At 38.8% G+C, this 22,834-nt stretch overlaps 1 protein-coding gene across 10 annotated transcripts in view; it reads right to left on the reverse strand.

Annotated features, from left to right (window-relative positions):
• Positions 1 to 22,834, reverse strand: part of UVRAG (UV radiation resistance associated) — a 277,758-nt gene that overhangs the window by 224,509 nt on the left and 30,415 nt on the right. For 6 of the 10 annotated variants that reach the window (XM_036324920.1, XM_036324919.1, XM_036324921.1 and 3 more), the window contains exons 3-5: positions 17,389 to 17,423; positions 7,588 to 7,749; positions 4,228 to 4,302 (exon numbers count right to left, since the gene is read on the reverse strand). In XM_036324920.1, coding sequence (XP_036180813.1) covers positions 4,228 to 4,302; positions 7,588 to 7,749; positions 17,389 to 17,423 — 272 coding nt within the window. The remainder of the gene's footprint in view (positions 1 to 4,227; positions 4,303 to 7,587; positions 7,750 to 17,388; positions 17,424 to 22,834) is intronic. The other 4 variants (XM_036324925.1, XM_036324923.1, XM_036324924.1 and 1 more) reach the window with 1 other exon arrangement.

A 22,834-nucleotide genomic window follows, 5' to 3' on the forward strand; every position in this document is an offset into this window, starting at 1 on the left:
TGGCTTGACCTTCCTCACAGGCTATTTTTAGGATGGGGTGAAATAATTTATAGGCAAATTCTTAAAGTTAAGAGCTATGAAAGTATGTAGTGATTTTATACTATTATATATTACATGTATATGATATTACTATAGTTTTGTCCAAGCTATATTCTATGGCACAAAACATATTTGCCATGTCAGGTTCAAGAGCTCATGAGACTTCCTGAGCCTCAGTTTCTGCATCCATGAAATGAAGGTGTTGAACTAGATAACTCTGGTATTCCCCCAGCATTTAATAGCTAATTAGATATTCATACTTTTGAGATGAGGAACCTAAAGCTAAGAGAGGTTAAATGATTTGCTCAAGGAACACAGTCAGTACCAGAACAAAACTGGGATTCAGGTTTCCTACTTTTCAAAGGTATCACAACTTGGAAAATTTAAAATAACGGACTTTTCCTTTGTCCAGGCTCTCAGACTATGAAACTTGCTGCTGTCCCTAAATCTTCCATCTCAGCTTGACTATTCACTTGAGATCATCAAGTGATATGGCTGTATTTGTGAAATTAATCACCAAATTGCCATTTCAATCTCCTAAACTTCATTCCAAAAAGATTTGATACTTTTAACTTGGATTCTACTCCTTTATTAAAATGAGAAAGCACTGCCATCTACTGGATGCTGAAGACACTGCTGTTATATTTTTTAGTCTGAGGAAAGAATTCTTACCAATCTAATGCTTTTTGTACTTTGTCAATAACCCAATATTTAGTTATTATGACAGTACAAGTTACATAACAATAAAACTCCAGAAGTTTGGGCTGGAGGTAAAGTAGGCTGAGAGAGAGAGATAGCATCCCCTCAAGATTTTTAATCTCAAAATTATTTTTATGGCCCTGACCCGTTTGGCCCAGTGGATAGAGCGTCAGCCTGCGGACTCAAGGGTCCCAGGTTCGATTCCGGTCAAGGGCATATACCTTGATTGCGGTCACATCCCCAGTAGGGTGTGTGCAGGAAGCAGCTGATCGATGTTTCTCTCTCATCGATGTTTCTAACTCTCTATCCTTCTCCCTTCCTCTCTGTAAAAAAATCAATAAAAATGTATTTTTAAAAAAATTATTTTTATGGTAGTCTTAAATACATCAAGCCTTCACCTGTATCTATTAACAATTTTTTATTGAGCACCCACTGCAGGCCAGGCACTGAAAAAGGGACACAATGTTGACAGAATGATAAGCATTATAAATGTAGCCCCTCCCTCTTATCAAAAGGTTTAGTGCCTAGTGAATAGCAATTCCCATTTATTACTGAACTCCATTCATGTGCCAGGCTTATAATATATACATTATCATCTTTAATCCTCAAAACAGCTTATGATGAGATAGAAATTATCTCCATTTGTAGATGAGGACACAAACACAGACATAGCTCAATTTGTCCAAGATCACTGTCATAGGTGAGCAGCAGAAGTGCCTGAAATTAAACAATTCAATCTGACTGCAAAACCCATATCCTTAATCACTAGGAGTGTGCATTCACCCAGGTAGTTGTCAGCATCCGCCTAAAAGGAAGTCTTTGCCAAAAGGAAATTCAGGCAAAGATAACCTTACATGTCTGTATTAAAGCCACAACTCCTGAACTTGGATCTGAAAGGTCCAGCTTATTGGATAAAAAGCTGGCCCAATAGCCTCTCATTCCACCCTGTCCCACCAGTTGCCAGCCTAGCAGTTAAATCCATCTAGAAAACATCTCAATTGGCCACCTAACTATTTATCAACCACCATCCACCCCAACTTCAAGTTACAGCAATGTTCCTCTTATAGTCCCCAAACATTTGAAAGAGCACCTATTCCTAAGGTCTTTTCAACTGATTTAAGGTTCTGCTGTGATTCACCCGCATTATCTGTAAGACACAAATAATTGATATCAAAATAATTTTTCAAACTAAACCTATCTGTAAATTAGTGCTCTCTGGAATACATGCAGTTTTATCTCAACTAAAACATGCAATTTAATCTCCTTAACTAAAAGAATGTGAATATGTGTCTAATACTTTTGTAGCCCACAGTACCCATCAGATAATAATATATACTACTATATATATTGGTCTCTGACCCTAGTTATTGGCACAGAGCTCCTGAAACCCTTGTAATTCCCCTAAGTCAGTAGTCGGCAAACTCATTAGTCAACAGAGCCAAATATCAACAGTACAACGATTGAAATTTCTTTTGAGAGCCAAATATTTTAAACTTAAACTATATAGGTAGGTACATTGTTATTAACTTAATTAGGGTACTCCTAAGCTGGCCTTTCCTAAAAATGTCCTCAATCTGATTGAGGTACGTTCCCTGAGGTCGACCCCTTCCAACTCTCCCATCCACACTCGTCTTGTATACTTGTTTCGTCTATCTCCTTTCGTTCATCCTCTCTATATGTCCAAACCATCTCAACATACCTTTCTCAATCCTCGACACTACATCTTCTTTCACTCCACAATGTTCCCTGTACGTGCGCGCCCACATGTGGTATTTTGTGGAAGAGCCACACTCAAGGAGCCAAACAGCCACATGTGGCTCGAGAGCGGCGGTTTGCCGACCACTGCCCTAAGTGATAAGTGCCTAAAAAGCATCTTTTGTTCTAATATTTGGCTCCCAATACAGGGCTCCTGATATCCTTGTAAATCTCCTAGGTTAGAGGAGTATCTTTTGTTCTAATGAGGCAATAATGATTGGCTCCTGGATGAGGGCTGGTCACCTGAAGGACCAAGCCACGCTTAGAAGCTTGGAGTTTTCAGCCCTGCCCCCCACTCCATTCTCTTGAGAAGGAAGAAGGGTTGAAAATGGAGTTAATGATCCATCATGCCTACGTGATGAAGCCTCCTTAATGCCCCAAAAGTACAGAGTTCAAGTTGGCCAACACATACACACTGGGATGGCGACGTGCCTCAGCTCCACAGGGACAGAAGCTCTGCGTTCAGGGCCTCCCAGACCTCGCGCTATGCATCTCTTCCATCTGGCTGCTGCTCTGTTTCCTTTATGAAACCCTTTAATAAAGTAACAAATGTGTTTCTATGTGAGCCACTGCAGCAAATTAATCAAACCCAAGGAGGGGTCATTGGAATCTTGGATCTATAGCTGGTTGGTCAGAAGCACAGGTGACAGCCTGGTATTGTAACTGGCATCTGAAGTGGGGGTAGGCAAGGGCAGTCTTGTGGCACTGAGCCCTTACCCTGTGGTAGGTAGTGTGAGAATTGAGTTCAATTGCAGGACATCCAGCTGGTGTCACAGAGAATAAGTTGTTGGTTTAGGAGAAAAACCTCCACACAATGGGTGACCAGAAGTGTCAAAAGCGAAGTGGGAATACTAAAGGAGATACAGAGGGAAGAGAAACACAGTAGCAAAGAACCGGGTTTTTCTCCACAACAGGAGGGAAAGACTGTTGCTTTTCCCTTTCAGTACCTAGTTTAATAATTGGCATACAGCCTGGCCAGGGTGGCTCAATGGTTGAGCATCGACCTAAGCATCAAGAGATAATGGTTCGATTCCCAGTCAGGACATGTGCCCAGGTTGCAGGCTCGATCCCCAGTGTGGGGTGTGCAGGAGGCAGCCAATCAATGATTCTCTCATCATTGATGTTTCTTTCTCTCTCTCTCTCTCTCTCTCTCTCTCTCTCTCTCTCTCCCTCTCCCTCTCCCTTCCTCTCTGAAATCAATAAAAACATATTTCAAAGGGCAAGAGCAAGACAAAGATCAAAGATGTATTAGGCAGGGTCTCCAGAGAAAGGGTTTCCATGTAAGGGAAAGATAGTAGGTACTTAATAAATATAGATTCTCTTCCCTCTCCTTTCTCTAATTGTCTTTAGAAATAGAGATAGCATTGGCTATAATATAACTTGACTCATAGTTTCTTAGATATATTGAAAGTTCTAAACAATATCTGAAACATTTAATAAAATTGTTAATTGCATTTAATCAAAATTCACTGTTCTTTCTTAATCCCCAAAGAACTATATAGAATAAGAAAAAGAAGTTCCATTTCCTTAGAGGAAAATGAAGATAATCTAGATTTAGAAAAGATGAATTGGGGTGGTTATAAAATAAGGTTTTATTTTAAAGGGATTCCTCCTAAGCCAAACTAAACAACAAATTTACAATACTTAAAACATGATTCTGTTTACACCGTGTTTTTCCTTATAAGCCAAGGCATACCCACACTAAACAAAACTAGCACTTGGAAAAGCTCTTACCTTATGTTCATATGGAGCACCATAGTAGCCATCATTCAGCCCAAATATTATTTCATTTTGGTTGCGGGCATGAATCTAAGAGAGGAGGAAAATATACTATTAGTTCCTCTCATTTCAATCAAGTTTTAATATGACTGGAGAATGACAGTTACAACAGGATACTTCAGTGCTGGAAAACAGGCTGGCTCTATCTAACAAGCCTATAGAAAACACATCACTATCATTGGACCAGGTATCAACCAAGGCTTCCCGCTTTAGTCAAAAGCCTCACAAACCATCACATGAGATCATGGGCACCATCATTCACATGTATTTTCCACTAACACTTCTTGAGGTTGTTATGGAGAGACTATTCTTAAAGTACAGGGATTCAGAAGCTGATAGCATGTATTCTCTTATCTCAAAGGAAACACAATCCAGTTAGTCTCTAAGAGCACCTTAAAACATGAAGCCCTAGGAAAAAATAAAAGATGAATATTTTCAAAGAGTGTTTAAAAATAATACCTAATCCCTAAAGTCTTTAAATGTCTGCTTAATTATTGTTTGCATACCATTCTCTTTCAAAAGCAACTGATTTGAGTTTTAGTTAATGCCACCACAAATTAACCTTCACCTGAAAGGTAGGAAGGTTAAAACTTTAGAATTTAAGAATTAAGATAAAAACTGCCATAATAGCATAAAGTATCCAATTGTGAAACATGAAAATAGGTTTAATTACTTGATAAAAGCAGAAATCAGTGGAACTGAAAATAAGAACAATAAAGATATTCAATGAGACAAAATACAGTTTTTTGGAAAAAATAATAAAATTGGTAAATCTCTAGTCAGAATGATCCTAGGAGAAGACAGAAATTACCAACAGCAAGAATAAAAGAAGAAAGAATCACTATAGCCTACGCACATACAACACAAGAATCAACCAATGAAAATATAAATAAGTGGAACAACAAATCAATCCCAGTATTTCTCTATCTCTCCCTCCCTCTCTCTTTCTAAAATCAATCAATAAATAAATGTTTAAAAAGAAATCTTACCACCCAGATGACTTCACTAGAGAATTCTGTCAAACATTTGTGAAATAAATAACAATTCTACACAAATTCCAACTCTATGACCTACAGCCCTGCAACTCTAATGTTAAGAAGCATCATCCTCACCCTAGCCAGTATGGCTCAATGGATAGAGCGTTGGCTCGCGGACCTAAGAGTCCTGGGTTTGATTCCAGTCAAGGGCATGTACCCGGCCCAGGCCCTGGCCAGGCTTGTGCAGGAAGCAACTAATTGATGTGTTCCTCTCACATCGATGTTTCTCTCTGTCTCTCCCTCTTCCTACCACTCTCTCTAAAAATCAATGGAAAAGTAGCCTCGGGTGAGGAATAACAAAACAAAAAAAAGGGGAGAAACACCGTCCTCACAAAATGAAGATACTTTCAGAAGAAAAATAAACAAGTGCTTAGCATCAGTCTTAACCACAGCGAGCCAACTAGACAGCTGTGGGGAGACAGGCAGGGCGTGTGCTCCAGAGTGCAGGGCCTGGAAGGCCAGCATAAATGCAACAATTATCATAGGAAGCTTTCTGGTCCTGAAAGAGAGCAGAGAGGTCCAACCTAAAGTCATTATCTTACCATTTCTGATTAAGACCAGCCCTAAAACAGAGGGGTAAAATACAAAAGTAAAGAAGATTAAGGATGCCGAAGCCAGTTTGGCTCAGTGGATAGAGCGTCGGCCTGTGGACTGAAGGGTCCCGGGTTCGATTCTGGTCAAGGGCATGTGCCTGGGTTGCAGACACATCCCCAGTGGGAGATGTGCAGGAGGCAGCTGATCGATGTTTCTCTCTCATCGATGTTTCTGGCTCTCTATCTCTCTCCCTTCCTCTCTGTAAAAAATCAATAAAATATATTTTAAAAAAAAAAGAAGATTAAGGATTTGCAGCCTGTTAGAATGTGCAGCAGGTAAGGAAATATCTATCACATGCATTGTTCTCATCACTACAGAAGGACACAAAATAAATAAAACATGGTAAGTCAAACAAGGACAGACATTTCTCTAACCTAAATATGTAGAATTAAATTGTTTCTTTAAAAGAAACACACACCACAGAGTATATGGTAAATAAAATATTAAGAAACATCAGGGTGCCCAGCCGGTGTGCCTCGGTGGTTGAGCGTCCCCACCTATAAACCAGGAGGTCACTGCTCAGTTCCCGTTGGCGGGGCACAGGCCTGGGTTTCGGGCTCGGTGCCCAGTGGGGGGGCGTGCAGGAGGCAGCCAATGAGTGATTCTCTCTCATCATTGATGTTTCTATTTTTCTCTCCCTCTCCCTTCCTCTCTGAAATCAATAAAAAATATATTTTTAAAAAAAGAAATATCAGGGATATTTGTAGATATGACTAATGTTTTAGGGTTACAGTAGTCCCATAGGTGTCACAAAATAGAAATGGCATTCACCCCAAGGCGAAGTGGGTGACTACCATGACGACATGCACGTAAGTGTGCTACGGCACAGAGAGAATGAGTTTTAAGTCAGCCAGGTCTGGGTTTAAACCTTAGCTCCAGGGAGCTGTGTGATCTCGAGCAGTTTCTTAAACTCCCTGAGGACCAATTCTCCCATCTGGGAAATCGGGGCAATAATATCAACCTTCACAAGTTGCCATCAAATTAACTGTAATAACCTATGTCTGGGGTGGCAAACAGGTTTCACTTCCTATGCAGTTCTAACGTGCTGCTGGATGCGGAGCACCGCGTTACCTTGTTAGAAGGAATTATGGAGCGACGCCTGGGCCTGGCGAGATGAGCGCTGTAACCGCCTATGCCCATCACTCCCGGGAACGGGGAGCAGATTGTAAGCCAGGCATTTGTCGTCCCTGCGCCCAATAAACAGTAAGTAGCTCTTCTTATTCCTAGTTCTATGGTCATAAAAGAAGGTGTTTAATAGTATGTTCCTTATTTTCAACTTAATTTTCAGATTCTAGGGGGAGAACATCCAATAAGACAGAAGAAGCCTTGTGCTATGAGAAAGCATACTCTTTCCTAAAAAAAAAGAAAGAAAGAAAGAAAAGAAATCCTTGCCCTGGCTGCCGGCTCAGTTGGATGGAGCATCATCCCATCCACCAAAGGCTGCAGGTTTGCTCCCTAGTCGGGGCCTGGGCAGAAGGCGGCAGCCAGTAGTTGTTGTTTTTTAATCCTTAAATTAGCAGATCAGGGTCCTTCTCCACAAATTTCTTCAATTAAAGGTTGAAGGCAAGGTTCAAATTTCTCTAATTAAGTAAACAACCTTTAAATGTGGAATCAGAAGAATCAACAGGAAGCTAAAGAGGTGAATGCAGAGAAGAGAACCACTTGGAACTGTAGCCTCGGTTACCTGCTGCCCCAAGTACTTCAGCCCGTCCAGGCAGACTTTCCACTCAATCAGCAGCTGGTAGGCGGCCTCCTTCCCTCCCCATATCTTCACCACGAAACAGGACACAGAGGTATCAAGGCGGTCGGGCATTAATCCAAAATCGAGACTCCGCCATGTTGGATTCTGTTGATAGAAATGAAAACAGGCCTGAGAAAGACTCTAACTTGTTTCCAGTTATTTCAATTAGGTTGGGATCATTTTGTTTGTAAAAAACCAAAGACCTCATAAATATATTAAATTGCCAACTTAAGTGAACCAAGAAGACATTCCAATTAGCAGGACAGGGGTGATAGTGGTATTTTTAAATTTCTCTTCTTATTTATTATAGTCATTAAAAGGAGCATATAGTCTTAATCTCACTAGTATGGCTTCCTATGGTAATTCATTTATCTATTTATTAAGCAATTAAGACACAATTATTAAGAAAAGAAATATAAACAATGCCTCAAAGTACCACAAATCTGTTGGCTTCAAACCTCTATTTAAGTAATGCTATTGTTCCATTAAAAGTTCAACAACAGAATGATGCAAAGGCTACACAGTAGCACAGGAGGGAATAATAAACTTTGAAGTGTGAGAGTGAACCAGGGATCTTTTCTGTCAAAGAAAGGAGCTCGCCACCATCATAGGCTCTGCCATTTCGATATGACCTTCAGGTTCTCAGGGGGCCCGCCACCTTAGGCTCCGCCTCACCCCGCCCCTTCGTCTGAATTAGCCAATCGTGCAATAATGTGAATCCGAGCTCTGAGCCCTGACCAATCAAGTCAGAGTCAGAGTCAGAATGAGGGGCAGGACAGACCCCATCAGGAAATAAAGCCCCAAAGGAAAATCACAGCAACTGCGCTCCTCTACGCAGGAGTAAATCTCCTGCCGATCCACTTTCGAGCCTTTGTCTCATTCCCACAGAGCATTTCTAACAGGAGGATCAGGGGAAAGACATCACAGAGGCTATGAAACTTGGCTACTAAAGGACAAGTAGGATTTGACCTGGTTACAGTAAGGAAGTCCAGGCAAAGGACACAAGATAAACAAGGCTCGGGGTGTGAAATAGGGAGTGGGGTCAGGGAACTAAGGCAACTGCTGGCGCACACAACACAAGAGAGACGGACACAAAGCTGGAGAGATAAACAGGGGACTAAACGGAAAGATATTTTATGCCTTGTCACGGAATCAGTCCTTTACTGGGTGTAAGATGTGGGGCCACTGAAAGGTTTTAAGGTTAATGAACATGCAACAACATGGATGAATCTCACAAATGTGACATGTATAAGCAAAAGAAAATATGCCATATTTTCAAAAACTAGCAGAACCAATCTGGTGCCAGAAGTCAGGATAATGGTTCTCTTTGGGAAGAAGTAGTAACTAGAGGGAGAACACAAGAGGTGCTGATAATGTTCTATTTATTGTTCTGATTACATTGATCTCATTGAAAAATCATCAGGCTCTTATAATTTGTGCCCTTTAATGTGCTGTGTCTCAACAAAACACAATAAAACTAATTTTTAAACGACCAAATAATGGGGGAAATACTGCATCTTACAAATCAAATTATGGTATCTCTTCATGATGTAATTTTAGGCCCTAAAGCTAAAGAGCGGGAGTTGGAGGACCTTCCTGGCCTTCACATTGCACCACATGAAGAGGCAGCCATTCCCTCGCCTCTGTAAGATCCCCCTCAACAAAAGTGACATGTTCTAGAATATCTTCTGTAATAATAAAAGCATAATATGCTGCGAGGGAAGCCCGGGTCCCAGGTGCCAGAGGGAAGCTGGTGCCGGCAGCCAGGGGAAGGAAGGCCTACTCTTGCACGAATTTCGTGCACTGGGCCTCTAATACCATAATATAATTTCAAAATCTCAATGTCACTGAGATTTTGTTAACTTTCCCAAAAGTTAACAAATGGTTTGGAGGGTATGGCGAGGTGAAGCTAGAGACATTAAAGTTGAACTACACATTCACCAGTAATTATTTTATGCCAAATATATCTGAGAAGAAACCATCACTCAGATGTAACTTGCAGACACATCTCCACAATCTAACCTATCCAAGGACTGTTCTTGTTACTCAATGCAACAGACACTGATAGGCCTTCTCTAAATAAAGCATGTGCTGGGACATTAGAAAATAGAAAAAGGGGGTCCTTGTCTATCAGATGCTCCTAATTTTGTGTGGCCTGTAACTGTATCCCTTCTAAAATCTTACTCTTAACGCGATCCAGCCTTTCGCTACCTCCTCCTATTTCCCCAGGTCATTTCCCCCGCTGCCCTGTGCTCAGTCCCCCTGCCTCTTGTGTCATATTTGCCGCAAAATCTCAAGCCACACACACTCATCCACTTCAGCCACACTAACTCCTAAGGCATTTCTTGAAAACCTGCTTTTGTACTTTCCTGTTTCTTGGCCTGGAACCTATGTCTCTGTGCATTTTTCCCCCACATAGAAACATAACTTGTTCCCTCACTTTGTTAAGGTGTCTGCTAAACAGTATCTTTTTTATTATTACCATAGGAAAACAAGCAAGCCCACCCCTGCCAGGTACCCCCTTTTGCTGCTTTATTTTACTCAATATTTGTATTTATTACCATTTAACATATTCCGATTTATCAATTCTAACGTACTTTTCTTCACATTGTAAGATGAATTCTGATTTTAGAAATGCTAAAATCAATATGGTCCTATAATATTTGACCAGCAGGTGGCAGTCATCAGATAGCTCTACATGCACAACCTTAAAAATAGCTGTAGATAATATCAATTCTTTCAAGTTAGGCACAGCCTTGGCACTAGTCGTGCTGAGTTTAAGTGCCATTTAAAATACACTTATTGATTTAGACTTTAAAAAATCCTGTATATAATATCTATCAAAAGTTTAAATTCAAAAGATTAAGGAATTAAGTGGGTCACAAGAATATGGAATAAAGAGAATTCTCTCAGACTGCTGGTGAGAGTGTAAATAAAACAATAATTTTGGAAAACTGGAAATATACATTAAAGCTGATCCCTTGCATATTCCCAGCAAGTCCATTCCTAGATATATAACCAACAAAAATGAATACAGACTTTCAACCAAAAGATACACACAAGAAAGTTCATAGCAGCACTACTCATCTTAATTCAAAACTAGAAACTAACCAAATGCCCATCAACAGAAGAATGGACATATTCTGGTATAGTCACAGAATAGAATACTATAGAGCAAACAAACTACAAATATAACCCCACAGTATGAACGACTCGTGATATAAACTTAAGACATGGAAGTCACACACAATAAAAGTACATACTGTATTGTTTAATTTCCATAAAACTCAAAAACAGGTAAAATTAATTTATGGCATTAAAAGTCAAGAGCTAAAGAGCAAGGAACCAAGATGGCAGCAAGTAAATGCCTATACTTGCTGCCTCCCACAACCACATAAAAATTACAACTAAAATACAGAACTATCATCCAGAACCATGGGAAAGCTGGCTGAGCAGAAGTACTACAACTAGAGAGCTGTTCCTCTTAATAGGCCAGCACCGGGAACTGAATTTACAAGCGCCCACTTCCTCTGAGCTCCATTGCTGGGCAAGGCTTTAGGGGACCCAGACACATACAGGGAGAAACTGGAATATCTGGCATCAGGGCAAGATATTATATGAAATGCTGAAGAGTATCCTTTAAGAAGAGGAAGAAGAAGAAGATGAAGGTAAAGATAAAAATTATGAACAACAAAGTGACAGCAAATACATATCTATCAACAAGTGAATCTAAAAATCAAATGAATAAAAAATCTGATGAACAGAATAAACTGGTGAATGGAATAGAATCAAGGGCATGGAAATGGAACAAACTGACGATTCTCAGAAGGGGGGTTGCAGGGGGGTGTGGGAAAAGTTTAGACAAAGATCTTATGTACATGTATGCATTACCTATGGACACAGACAATAGGGTGGCAAGGGCGTGGTGTGGGAACAGGATGGAGGGGGAAATATGGGGGGGAACAAGAAGGACATCTGTAATACTAGGTATACCAGTTAATGCGGATTTTTTTCAATAGACGGAGTTACACATATGTTGATATATATGTGATTTGATATGTATGCTATTTTGTTGTATTGACAGCAAGCTTCAAAGCTTCATATGTCAAATTTGCTGAAGGTGTTAACATCATAGATATTTTTACACTTAAAAATGTCGAATTTCGTGCCCCAAAAAAAGAGCATTTGTGGGAAGTTTTAATTCATTACTTTATTTTGAAGAAACTGTTATCGTATACTTCGGGAAGCTTATGGTGAACATGCTCCATCTCAAGATAATTATTTTGAGAATCCCAAATGCACAAAATCATGGGTTGATCCAGGTCAACCATCAACATCGACTGCAAGGCCAAATCGCTTTGGAAAGAAGACAATGCTCTGCGTTTGGTGAGATCAGGAAGGTGTGGTGTATTATGAGCTTCTAAAACCAGGTGAAAGTGTTAATACTGATCACTACTGACAACAAATAATCAATTTGAGCCACACTTTGATCGTGAAATGACCGGAATGTTCCAGAAGACATGGCAAAGTAATTTTGCTTCATGATAACACACCATCACACATTTCAAAACCAGTAAAAGACACATTAAAAGATCTTGCCTGGGAAGTATTAACCCACCCGCCGTATTCACCAGACCTTGCTCCTTCAGATTACCACTTGTTCCAATCGATGGCACACGCACATTCTGAGCAGCACTTCAAAACGTACGAAGAAGTGGAAAATTGGGTCTCTGAATGGTTTGCCTCAAAACAAGGAAAGTTCTATTGGGACGGTATCCAAAAATTACCTGAAAGATGGGGGAAATGTGTAGCTAGCAATGGACATTGCTTTGAATAAAGCACTTTTGATGTTTCTCTTGAAATTATTGTGTTTTCTTTGATTACAAAATCCGCCATTATTAACCGGTACACCTAGTAATCTCAACAATAAAAATTTTTTAAAAATCAAAAAAAAAAGAGCTAAAGAGCACAGAAATAGATCAATAAGGCATGAATTTGGTATTAGAGAAGCAAATATTTATCAGTGGAGAAATAACCTCATCCATCTTCTTCATAAGACTTAAGGAAATTGCCACAAATTGAGGAAGCTGATTTATATTTTATCATTGAAATACATACAAAATATTTCCTATCACAGGTCAAGCAATACACCTGAAGGAAGGACAAACTGCTAAATAAACACTCCCTTGGAATGGGTGAAAGAAATTTCAAAGTAATAAGAGGCTAGTAAGATTGATCACAATCCCCACAGGACTATTGCCAAGGCTCTGTGTTTCAGTTTAAACGTAAGTGTTCACGTTTTCTTGGTGAACATAAAATAATGATGAGTCTTACAACTGACAACTTGGATTAGGCTATATATATACTATACTATAAATTGCTTTTTCCTTGCTTGTTTGCCAAGTACAAGCCAAGCACAATGCAATGCCTATGGAGGATATGACAATGAACTGCATAGTCCCTGTCTTCATGAGGTTTATCCTGAATATTAGAGGACCTAAGGCAACCATATGAACAGCTATTATACTGATTTAGAATGGTACTAGTAGTATAAGTGCAAAGTATATGTATTTTTAAGTGCACACACACAAAGAGATTTCTTCTTACTAATGTTACAGATTCTAAGAAAGCTTTACAGAAACATCTAGAAATGTGCTGTCCAACACTATATACATTAGTCATGTGTGGTTAAATTAAAATTAAACAGAACTAGCCCTAGCTGGTTTGGCTCGGTGGATAGAGCGTTGGCCTGAGAACTGAAGGGTCCCAGGTTTGATTCCAATCAAGGGCACATGCCCGGGTTGCAGGCTTGATCCCCAGTTGGAGGCATGTAGGAGGCAGTTGACCAATGATTCCCTCTCATCACTGATGTTTCTATCTCTCTCTCCCTCTCCCTTCCTCTCTGAAAATCAATAAAAAAAATATATTTTTTTTAATTAAATAAAACTAAAAATTTGGTTCCTCAGATTTAACCACATTTCAGGTGCTCAACAGCCACATGTGGCTGGGCACCTGTACTGGACAGTGCACAGACACTGCCAACATCGCAGAAAGTTCATTGGACAGCACTAATTCGGAGTGTTCAGGAGTTAGGACAAGGCACAGAATAGGCACACAAGGACAGTTTAGCCTGGCCGGTGTGGCTCAGTGATTGAGCATAAAGACCTATGAACCAGGAGGTCAGGGTTCGATTCCCAGTCAGGGCACATGCCCAGGCTGCAGGCTTGATCCCCTGTGTGGGTTGTGCAAGAGGCAGCTGATCAATCATTTTCTCTCATCATGGATATTTCCATCTCTCTCTTCCTCTCCCTTCCTCTCTGAAATCAATAAAATTTTTTTTTTTTTAAAAAAAAGGACAGTTTATCTAATCTTTAAGGAAAAACACTGTTTCTAATTGTGTATCCATTTTTCCATGTTGCCTCTGACATTAGAGTGGCAAAAGCAGGCCACTCTGGTCTAAAAACAAGCTCAGAATGCATAGCTCGGAAAAAGTCAAAGCCTTAAAAGTTACATGAGTGAAAAAGATTATTCACAAGCTCACCAGCCTCCAACTTAGTTCACCAGAGTGAAAATTTACCCAAAGCTTGGCTAAAAATAAAGTATTAGTTTGCCTAATCCTTTAGTGGCTAATCAGAAGTCAGTCAATAAATGTATTTATGGAAGAATCCATTCATTAAGAAACATTTGCTGAGCACCTTCTATGTACCAAGCACAATGGTAAAGAGGAGGAACAGAAGCATTTAAATCATTAACTCTATTCAGCAAATATCACAATAGTTTAAAGAATTATAAACTCCTAAGCAGGAACCCTAGCCCATGTGGCTCAATAGGTTGGAGCGTTGTTCCACACACCAAAAGGGGGCAGGTTTGGAGTGTGTGAGGGAGGGCCTTTTGAGGTTTCTCTCTCTCGGCAGGTGACAATAAAAAACAAACTCCAGAGCAGGGGAAAAAAAATCAACAAATTCTGCTCATCTGTGGTTCTTGAGAGACAGCAGGAAGGGAGGTAACAAGATGCCATCCCCATCATATGCCCTGAAGGTTACTGATTCCTGTGGTGCTCAGTGCCCTTAAATCTGCATCAGTCACAATGCCTTAGCAAAAAGCTAAGATGAATCCTTTCAAAAAGAAGAGAAATGAACTGAGGTTTATCAAATCTATATCAAGGTTATAAAAGAAACAAACAATCCTTGCCAAAAATATAATCTCAAAGAATATCCTTAAAAGGAAATATCAATGAATCAACATTTAACAAATAACTACCCAACAGAAGGAATACAGTGGGAGCTAGGGCGACATAAAGATATTCGGGCAGTCTCCAACCTCCAGGAGCTTTCATCCACTTCGGGAGATGAAATGCTTTTGAACAAGTACAATGCGAGCAAGTGCTGGTAAGTGGTATTCTCGGGAAACAATTACAGGAGAAACTACAAGTGCAAAGGACCTTGGAAGTCTTCTTGTCCAACCCTCTCCCTTGTCTGGAATCTATTTTTACAAAACGCGATTCAGCCTAAGTACACCAGGGATGAAGATGTCACATTTCGTAGAGACAGCTCAGCTCAGAAGCAACTGAAGACAGGAGTCAAAAGGAGCTGAAGATAGTGATGATGTTTAGGAATATGGATCTGAATATCAAGAAAATACAATACTAATAATGCAGAATTATACACTAAGGTACCACTATAGCATACAGTCCATTATGATACAAATCCAGAGAAAATGCAAGGGGATGTTGTAAAACCATCTCCAACTATAGTTTTGAATACAGAAAAGGGAGCAGATAAATCAAAGTGGCATTCTACTCTATAAACCCTTTCCCCAGCTCTCACTCGTCTGTGGGGGTTTTTCTATTTCTATTTCCACCTAAGCCAAAAGAAAAGGAAAAACTAATATTGACTCAGTAGCTACTATGTCAAGCATGATGTTAGCCATTTATCATGAATCCTGTAATTCTTGAAGAGCTTTACTGATGACTGGAGCTCCTCAGAGATGGGCTTAAGGAATCTGTTTGGCTAAGGATCCAAATCTAGTATGATATTTGAGACATTTGGAAGACAGCTAGATGAAGAGGAAAGAGTAGTAGAAACTTTAAGAGAGAAGGTCTGGGAACTGAAGTTCTGGTCTTGCAGTTGTAGAACTACAAAAGTTGCTGGGCCTCTCTGTGGGGCAATTTCTTAAGACCTACCCCATCTACCCTTCATGATTTTCTAAGGATCGAAACGGAAGAACATATTTTATTTTTTTCTAATATATTTTTATTGATTTCAGAGAGGAAGGGAGAGGGATAAGAGAAACATCAATGATGAAAAAGAGAATCACTGATTGGTTGGCTCCTCAGTGCCCCCTACTGGGGATCGAGCCCACAACCTGGGCACGTGCCCTTGACCAGAATCAAACCCGGGACCCTTCCATCCGCAGGCAGACGCTCTATCCACTGAGCCAAACCGGCTAGGGCTGGAATAACATATTTCAAAGGAGTCTGAAAATATAATACCTCACTGATTTATCCATTTAACAAATACTCACTGAGCTATTCTACACTGTAGGGTTTCAGAGATGCACAAGATTGGGAAGGTCCTTGCTCTCAAGAGACTTACACTGTGGTAGATGGGAGATGGATAATAAATAAACACAAACAAGTGAATAGGAGTTCCCAATAGTGAGAATGCTCTAAAGAAAATAAGACAGATGACGTGAAAAACAGTGAATAGAGAAAAGGGAACTACTGTATTTTTTTTTTTAAGAGCAGCTTTTCTAATCCTCACCTGAGGATATGTTTGTACTGGTTTTTATAGAGAGAAAGAAACATCAATGTGACAGAGAAACATCGATCAGTTGACTCCTATATGCACTCCAACTGGAGATCAAACCCACAACCTACGTATGTGCCCCAACCAGGAATCCAACTCAAGACCTTTCGGTGTACAGGACAACACTCCAACCAGCTGAGCCATACAGGTCAGGACAAAAGGAAAATACTTTAGATGGAATAGTCATAGAAGGTCTGGCTGAAATCACATAGCTGAGACCTCAAAGAATTCTTCAGCCAAATGTTTCCAATACTTGTGGAAACAAGTATTCTAGGTATAAGGAATGAGACACGCTTGGCATGTTCAAAGCACTGAAAAATGAGTTATGCCTAGAACACAATGAGTGAGAAAAAATATTAGGAGATGAGGTTTAAAAATGTAGACAGTGGTCAAATCCAGTATGGTCTTGGACCATTAAAAGGATATTATCATTGGCATAAAGCTCTTTTTATCAATATGGCCCGATAAATTGAGTCATTTATGCAAATATCAAGTGTACAAATTATCAAAAGTAGAACACTTCCAAATTTCTAACTGAGGAATGCCATTGTCAAAAACAGGTGGAAGGATCCTACATGATAGCATTTTAAAGAACTGTATCTAAACAAAATATCATTTATTACAATGTTTGGTAAGTCAAAAACCTCTACAGTAAATAGAAGTGATAGAATTATAAAATTTAATTTGAAAAAACACCAAAGTTTTTAATGGAAAAAATAGCAGTTCATTCAGCAAATATTTATCAAACATCTGGTATGTGCCAGGCATGTTTTAAGCACTAGAGATACAGCAATAAACAAATCAATAAGGATTTAAGCAGTAATTAAGCAGAAGATTTAATGGGAGAAGGCAGAACTAAACTTGACCTTATTTTATGTCTCAGCATTCTCTGAAATAGGAGTTATATGTATATGCACCTGTCAGAAGGAAAACTTACCAAGGAATTCTTAATCACTTCACTTCTATAAAATTCTGGAAAAAAAGAAAAAGAACAATAAGTGATCTGGAAAAAAATAAAATTCATTAACTCTTAATCTGGTAAATGTTTTAACATTTATTTCAGTAAGACATTTTCAAGGGATCTACTCTCTCTATATCTTTATCTATAAAAAAATTAAAGTAGAAATAAAGATTAAATGAAAGCGTTTTAACAGGGAAAACTTAGTAAAGGAAGGTCGAAACCTGTTAAGATTTAAGTTAGTTATTTTTACTTTTACTGGCTCTTTTTACCCTAGATTCTAATTTGAGTCCTTAAAACTCAGACTTTCTTATCCCCTACCTACTCCCACTCTCTACAACTGATTCCATATTCTCTGTTTTTCTCAAACATCACTTATGATTATTCCCTGTAGTATTGTCAAATGAATAGTGACCTAGCAACCAGGTAACTTAAGTTGATGACTGATTCCACCTGTCATTAATATTCTGTCTCTTTCATTTCTTTGGGGCCATTTTTCATCAGAGAACTTAGAAAATTAGACTAATGACCAAACATCCTCTGTAAACATTAAAATTTAATAATTCAGCCCTCGCCAGGTGGCTCAGTTAGTTGGAACATCATCAGGTACACCAAAAGGTGGTGGATTCAATTCACGGTCAGGGCACAGACCTAGGTTGCAGGTTCAATCCCAGGTTCGAACTCCTACGGGAGGCAACCAATCAATGTTTCTCTCTCACATGATCTCTCTCTCTTTCCCTCTCTCTCTTCTTTTCTCTAAAAATCAATAAAAAAATATCCTCATGTGAGGATTAAAAAAAATTTTTTTTAACTTTCATGATTCTACAAACGTTCAAGAATGTTGTAAATGTTAGAAAACCCAAAGACACAATCAAAAAAGAGAAATGTGACTGAGGCAGACATTTCCAACTACCCTCCAACATTCTCTGTAGGCCCTGCCAACATCATCTCCAGGATACTCTGTCTATCTCTGCAGAGCCTACAAGGACCCTTGTATCCTTAGGTTGCTAAAGAGTACTATTTCCCAAATGTGATGCACATATCATTGGTACCTGAGGTGATTTTAGATGATTGATGGATAAACTATATTTTTTCTAATACACTGAAACTTGTGTTGTACATATTACACCACTCATCGTAAGCTCCATAAAGGAGGAGTAGTAGTGTCTGTTTTGTACAACTGCTGTCTCCTCAGTACATAAAACCATTCCTGGCACAGGGTAGACAAAAGTTTTTTTGAATCAACAATTTCACACATTATTCTTAACCATAAATTTAAAAATAATAAACTTTAAAAAATATATTAAATATGCAGTAGTATAGGTAACATTCAAATAAGAGTGCAACTTGTCAAGGTGATCCACTAATAACTGAAGTTTGGCCCGGCTGGTGTGGCTCAGGGGTTGAGCGTCGACCTATGAACCAGGAGGTCACGGTTTGATTCCTGGTCAGGGCACATGCCCAGGTTGTGGGCTCAATCCCCAGTGTGTGGCCTACAGAGGCAGCCGATCAATGACTTTCTCTAATTATTGATGTTTCTATCTCTATCTCTCTCTCCCTACCTCTCTGAAATCAATAAAAGTATATTTTTTAAAAAAGATAACTGAAGCTTGGGAATCATCACGCAGTAAATTAAAAGCAGACATGGACGTAACACTCTTTTTTTTTGGTTAATCCTCATCCGAGATTATTTTTCCATTGACTTTTAGGAAGAGTGGAAGAGAGAAGGAAAGACAGAGAAACATCAATGTGAAAGAAATACATCAATTGGTTGCCTCCTGCACAAGCCCTAACTAGGGCTCAGGCCAGGGAGGAGCCTGTAACCAAGGTACATATCCTTGACCAGAATCAAACCCTTTGGTCTATAGGCCGATGCTCTATCCACTGAGCCAAACCAGAGAGGGTGGTCATAACACTTTTATGTGCATGCTCTTTTGATTAAAGCATTTCTTGACAAACGTATCATCTATGTTACTCTCACCTTGTCTTCCTAAAAAAATAAAGATAGGACATTTGATTTTGTGGAGAAAGAGTCACAATATATTAAGTAAAAAACAGGTTCTAAGAATTTATAACAGGATCCAAATTATTAACAATGTTTATCTTAGATGACAAGATTAAGTTATTTACTTTTGGTTTTTTGCTTGAAAGCTTTCTAATTTTTCCATCTCCAAATAATTATCTGAAATAAGAAAAGAGATCATTCTAATCGTCTTTAAAAAGAATCTGCTACTGCCCTGGCCAGTGTGACTCAATGGTCAGAGTGTTAACCTGCACACCAAAGGGTCTCTGGTTCAATTCCCGGTCAAGGGCTTCTACCTGGGTTGCAGGTTCAATCCCTGGCCCCTTTCGGGGCTCATGGAGGCAACCAATTGATGTGTCTCTCACACATCAATGTTTCTCTCTCTCTCCTTTCCACTCCCTCTAAAAATCAATGGAAAAAATATCCTCAGGTAAGGATTAACAAACAAAAAAAGAATCTCCTACTTCCCTAACCGGTTTGGCTCAGTGGATAGACCATCAGCCTGCAGAATGAAGGGTCCCAGGTTCAGTTCTGGTCAAGCGCATGTACCTTGGTTGCGAGCACATCCCCAGTAAGGGGTGTGCAGGAGGCAGCTGATCGATGTTTCTCTCTCATCGATGTTTCTAACTCTCTATCACTCTCCCTTCCTCTCTGTAAAAAAAATCAGTAAAATATATATTTAAAAAAAAGAATCTCCTACTGATGAACATTTAGGTTACTGCCAATTTTTAGATATTTCAATTAATGTTATAAATAAAAAATCTTTTGAAGTAAAGATGCAAGACAAAAAAATATATATGTTTGATATATTACCAAATTATTCACTAAAAATACTGTACCAATTTACAATCCCACTTATGAATACCCGTTTCCCCAACACTAGGCAACACTAAGTATTATTCTTTTCATTTTATTTCCCAAGTGGCTAACCAATTACTCCAACCATAAATTAACTAGAGATACATATTTATGTATGTAAATTAATAAATTAATTTATTAATAAATTAACATATTTAATTTAATGTATTTACATATATATTAATTTATTGTGTTTATTATGTTAATATATACATATGTTCTAATTTATATACACCGTATATATTTTTGAAAGAATAACTAAAAGGGCTAAAAGCTGTTGTTTTCTATAACAAGGTATTTTTGCTTTATACTTTTACATTTTTCTATTATTTGAATTCGTTACAATATGTATTACTTTTAAAATCAGTGGGGGGGGGGGGAGAAAGATACTCTTTTTTTCTTTTAATCTGCAAAGTTAAACTACTAATCAGTTCCCAAAATAAATACCTCCAGCTCTTAGAAGATGAATAGTATTATTTCTTTCAAAATTTTGCTGATTTATATATAAACTAGAGGCCCGGTGCACAAAATTCGTGCACGGGAGAGGGAGGGAGTCCCTCAGCCTGGCCTGCACCCTCTCGCAATCTGGGACCCCTTGAGGCATGTCTGACTGCTGGTTTAGGCCCGATCCCGCAGTGGGATTGGGCCTAAACCGGCAGTCGGACATCCTCCTCGCAATCCAGGACCGCTGGCTCCTAACCACTAGCCTGCCTGCCTGATCGCCCCTAACTACTCTGCCTGCCTGATCCTCCTAACTGCCTCTGCCTTGGTCCCCACCACAGCGGCTTCGTCCAGAAGGACATCCAGAAGGTCGTTCAGCTGTCCAGTCTAATTAGCATATTACGCTTTCATTATTATAGATGAAACTAAACAATTTTTCTTCTCCATGAGACCCTCAAAACGGACTTTCTAATTTAAATGTAGAGAGGCCAACAAAGGAGCCACACAATTTGGAAAGAAATCACTGAGTCTGAAGTAATTTCTAACATGCTAAACATGGGTCCACAGTGTCTATCATTCTGTTACATCTAAAACATTCTATTACAATAAAATCAGCAGCATGGTGAAAAAAGAGAATGAATTTTTTTTTAAATTTAGTCGAAAACCAGTTCCAATCCCCAAACTACCATGTATAAGCTTGACCCTGGACAAGTCAACCTTTTGGGCCATAGTTTCTTTACTTTACAAAGGAGAATGACACCAGAAAAATAACAGGGTTGTTGTGAGTCTCAAAAGAAATCATGAATTATAAATTATATTTTTATTAATACAATTTTATTAATTTTTATTAATTCAATCTGAGCAAAATGATTATTATCTGAGACTTATTTCTACATGAAAAGGACCATCAGATACAAACATTCCTCTATCCATGCTAAGGCGTGTTCTTTAAACACGCTTCCAATGGCATGTTTTGGTTGTTAGGTAGCATTCCACTCACTCAACAAATGCTTTTTTAGTACCTCAACCTCACTCAGAATAGAAAAATACAAACTTAAACTATATTATAAAACTATTTTATCAGTTTGGCAAAAATTCAGAAGTTTTATTGTAGAGGCTGTTGGTGAGGCTCTGGGAAAAAGGACAGAGCAAGTGGAAGTAAACAAGGACACTTTTCTAATAGCTACCATAACTGCCGAGTACACCCTCTCTTTGCAATTTTACTTCTTGGAATGTATAAAATAATGTGCTTGTAAAGTTATTCAATACAGTACTATGTGTACAGCAAAAGATTGGATCCACCTATAAATGCCTACTAATAGGAGCCAGTTAAATAATTTATTCAATGCAAAATAAGGAAAGCTCTCTATGAACCAATATGGAAAAACATTTAGGGCATGAAAAAACATTTTAAATATGGAAAAATATTTAGGGTATATTAAGTTAAAATTTCAAGCACAGAAATATATATACCTTGGTACTAATTTTACTTGTATTTGTATAAAGAATCTCAGGAAAGATAAACAAGAAAGGAATAACTGGTTGTCAGGGTGGGGTGGAAAACTAGGGAGCTTGGACAGGTGAAAGGAAGACTAATACAAACCTATATACACACACAAACATACATGTGTGTATGTATGTATGTATGTATACATATACACTTTCTATATATGAACTGCACTTTATATATATTCTAAACCATGGACTGTGTTACCTATCCAAAAAATTAATGGAAAAAAATATATTTAAGAGCTCAGTATGTGCCAAGCATCATTCCAAGTATTGGAGACATTGCAGTGAACAAAAGTGACCTAAAAATTACTGACCTACAAATTTCTGCCCTCATAAAGTTTACATTCTAGTGGAGAGAGATATACATTAACCAAATAATTAAACAAGTAGTATGTCAAATGATCTTAAGTATTGTGGAGAAAAATAAAGCACAAAAGACAGAAAGAGAATAGTCACAATTTTTAAAAGGGTTTAGTCAGTGATCAGGAGAGTTTCTCTGAGAAAACATTTGGTATACAGGCCTAAAAGGAGGTGGAGGAGCTCGTCATATAGATGTAGGAGGAAAGTGTGCCCGGGACAAAGACAGAGTAA

This window comes from Myotis myotis, unplaced genomic scaffold (genome assembly GCF_014108235.1).
Source record: "Myotis myotis isolate mMyoMyo1 unplaced genomic scaffold, mMyoMyo1.p scaffold_m19_p_10, whole genome shotgun sequence".
Lineage (NCBI taxonomy): Eukaryota > Metazoa > Chordata > Mammalia > Chiroptera > Vespertilionidae > Myotis > Myotis myotis.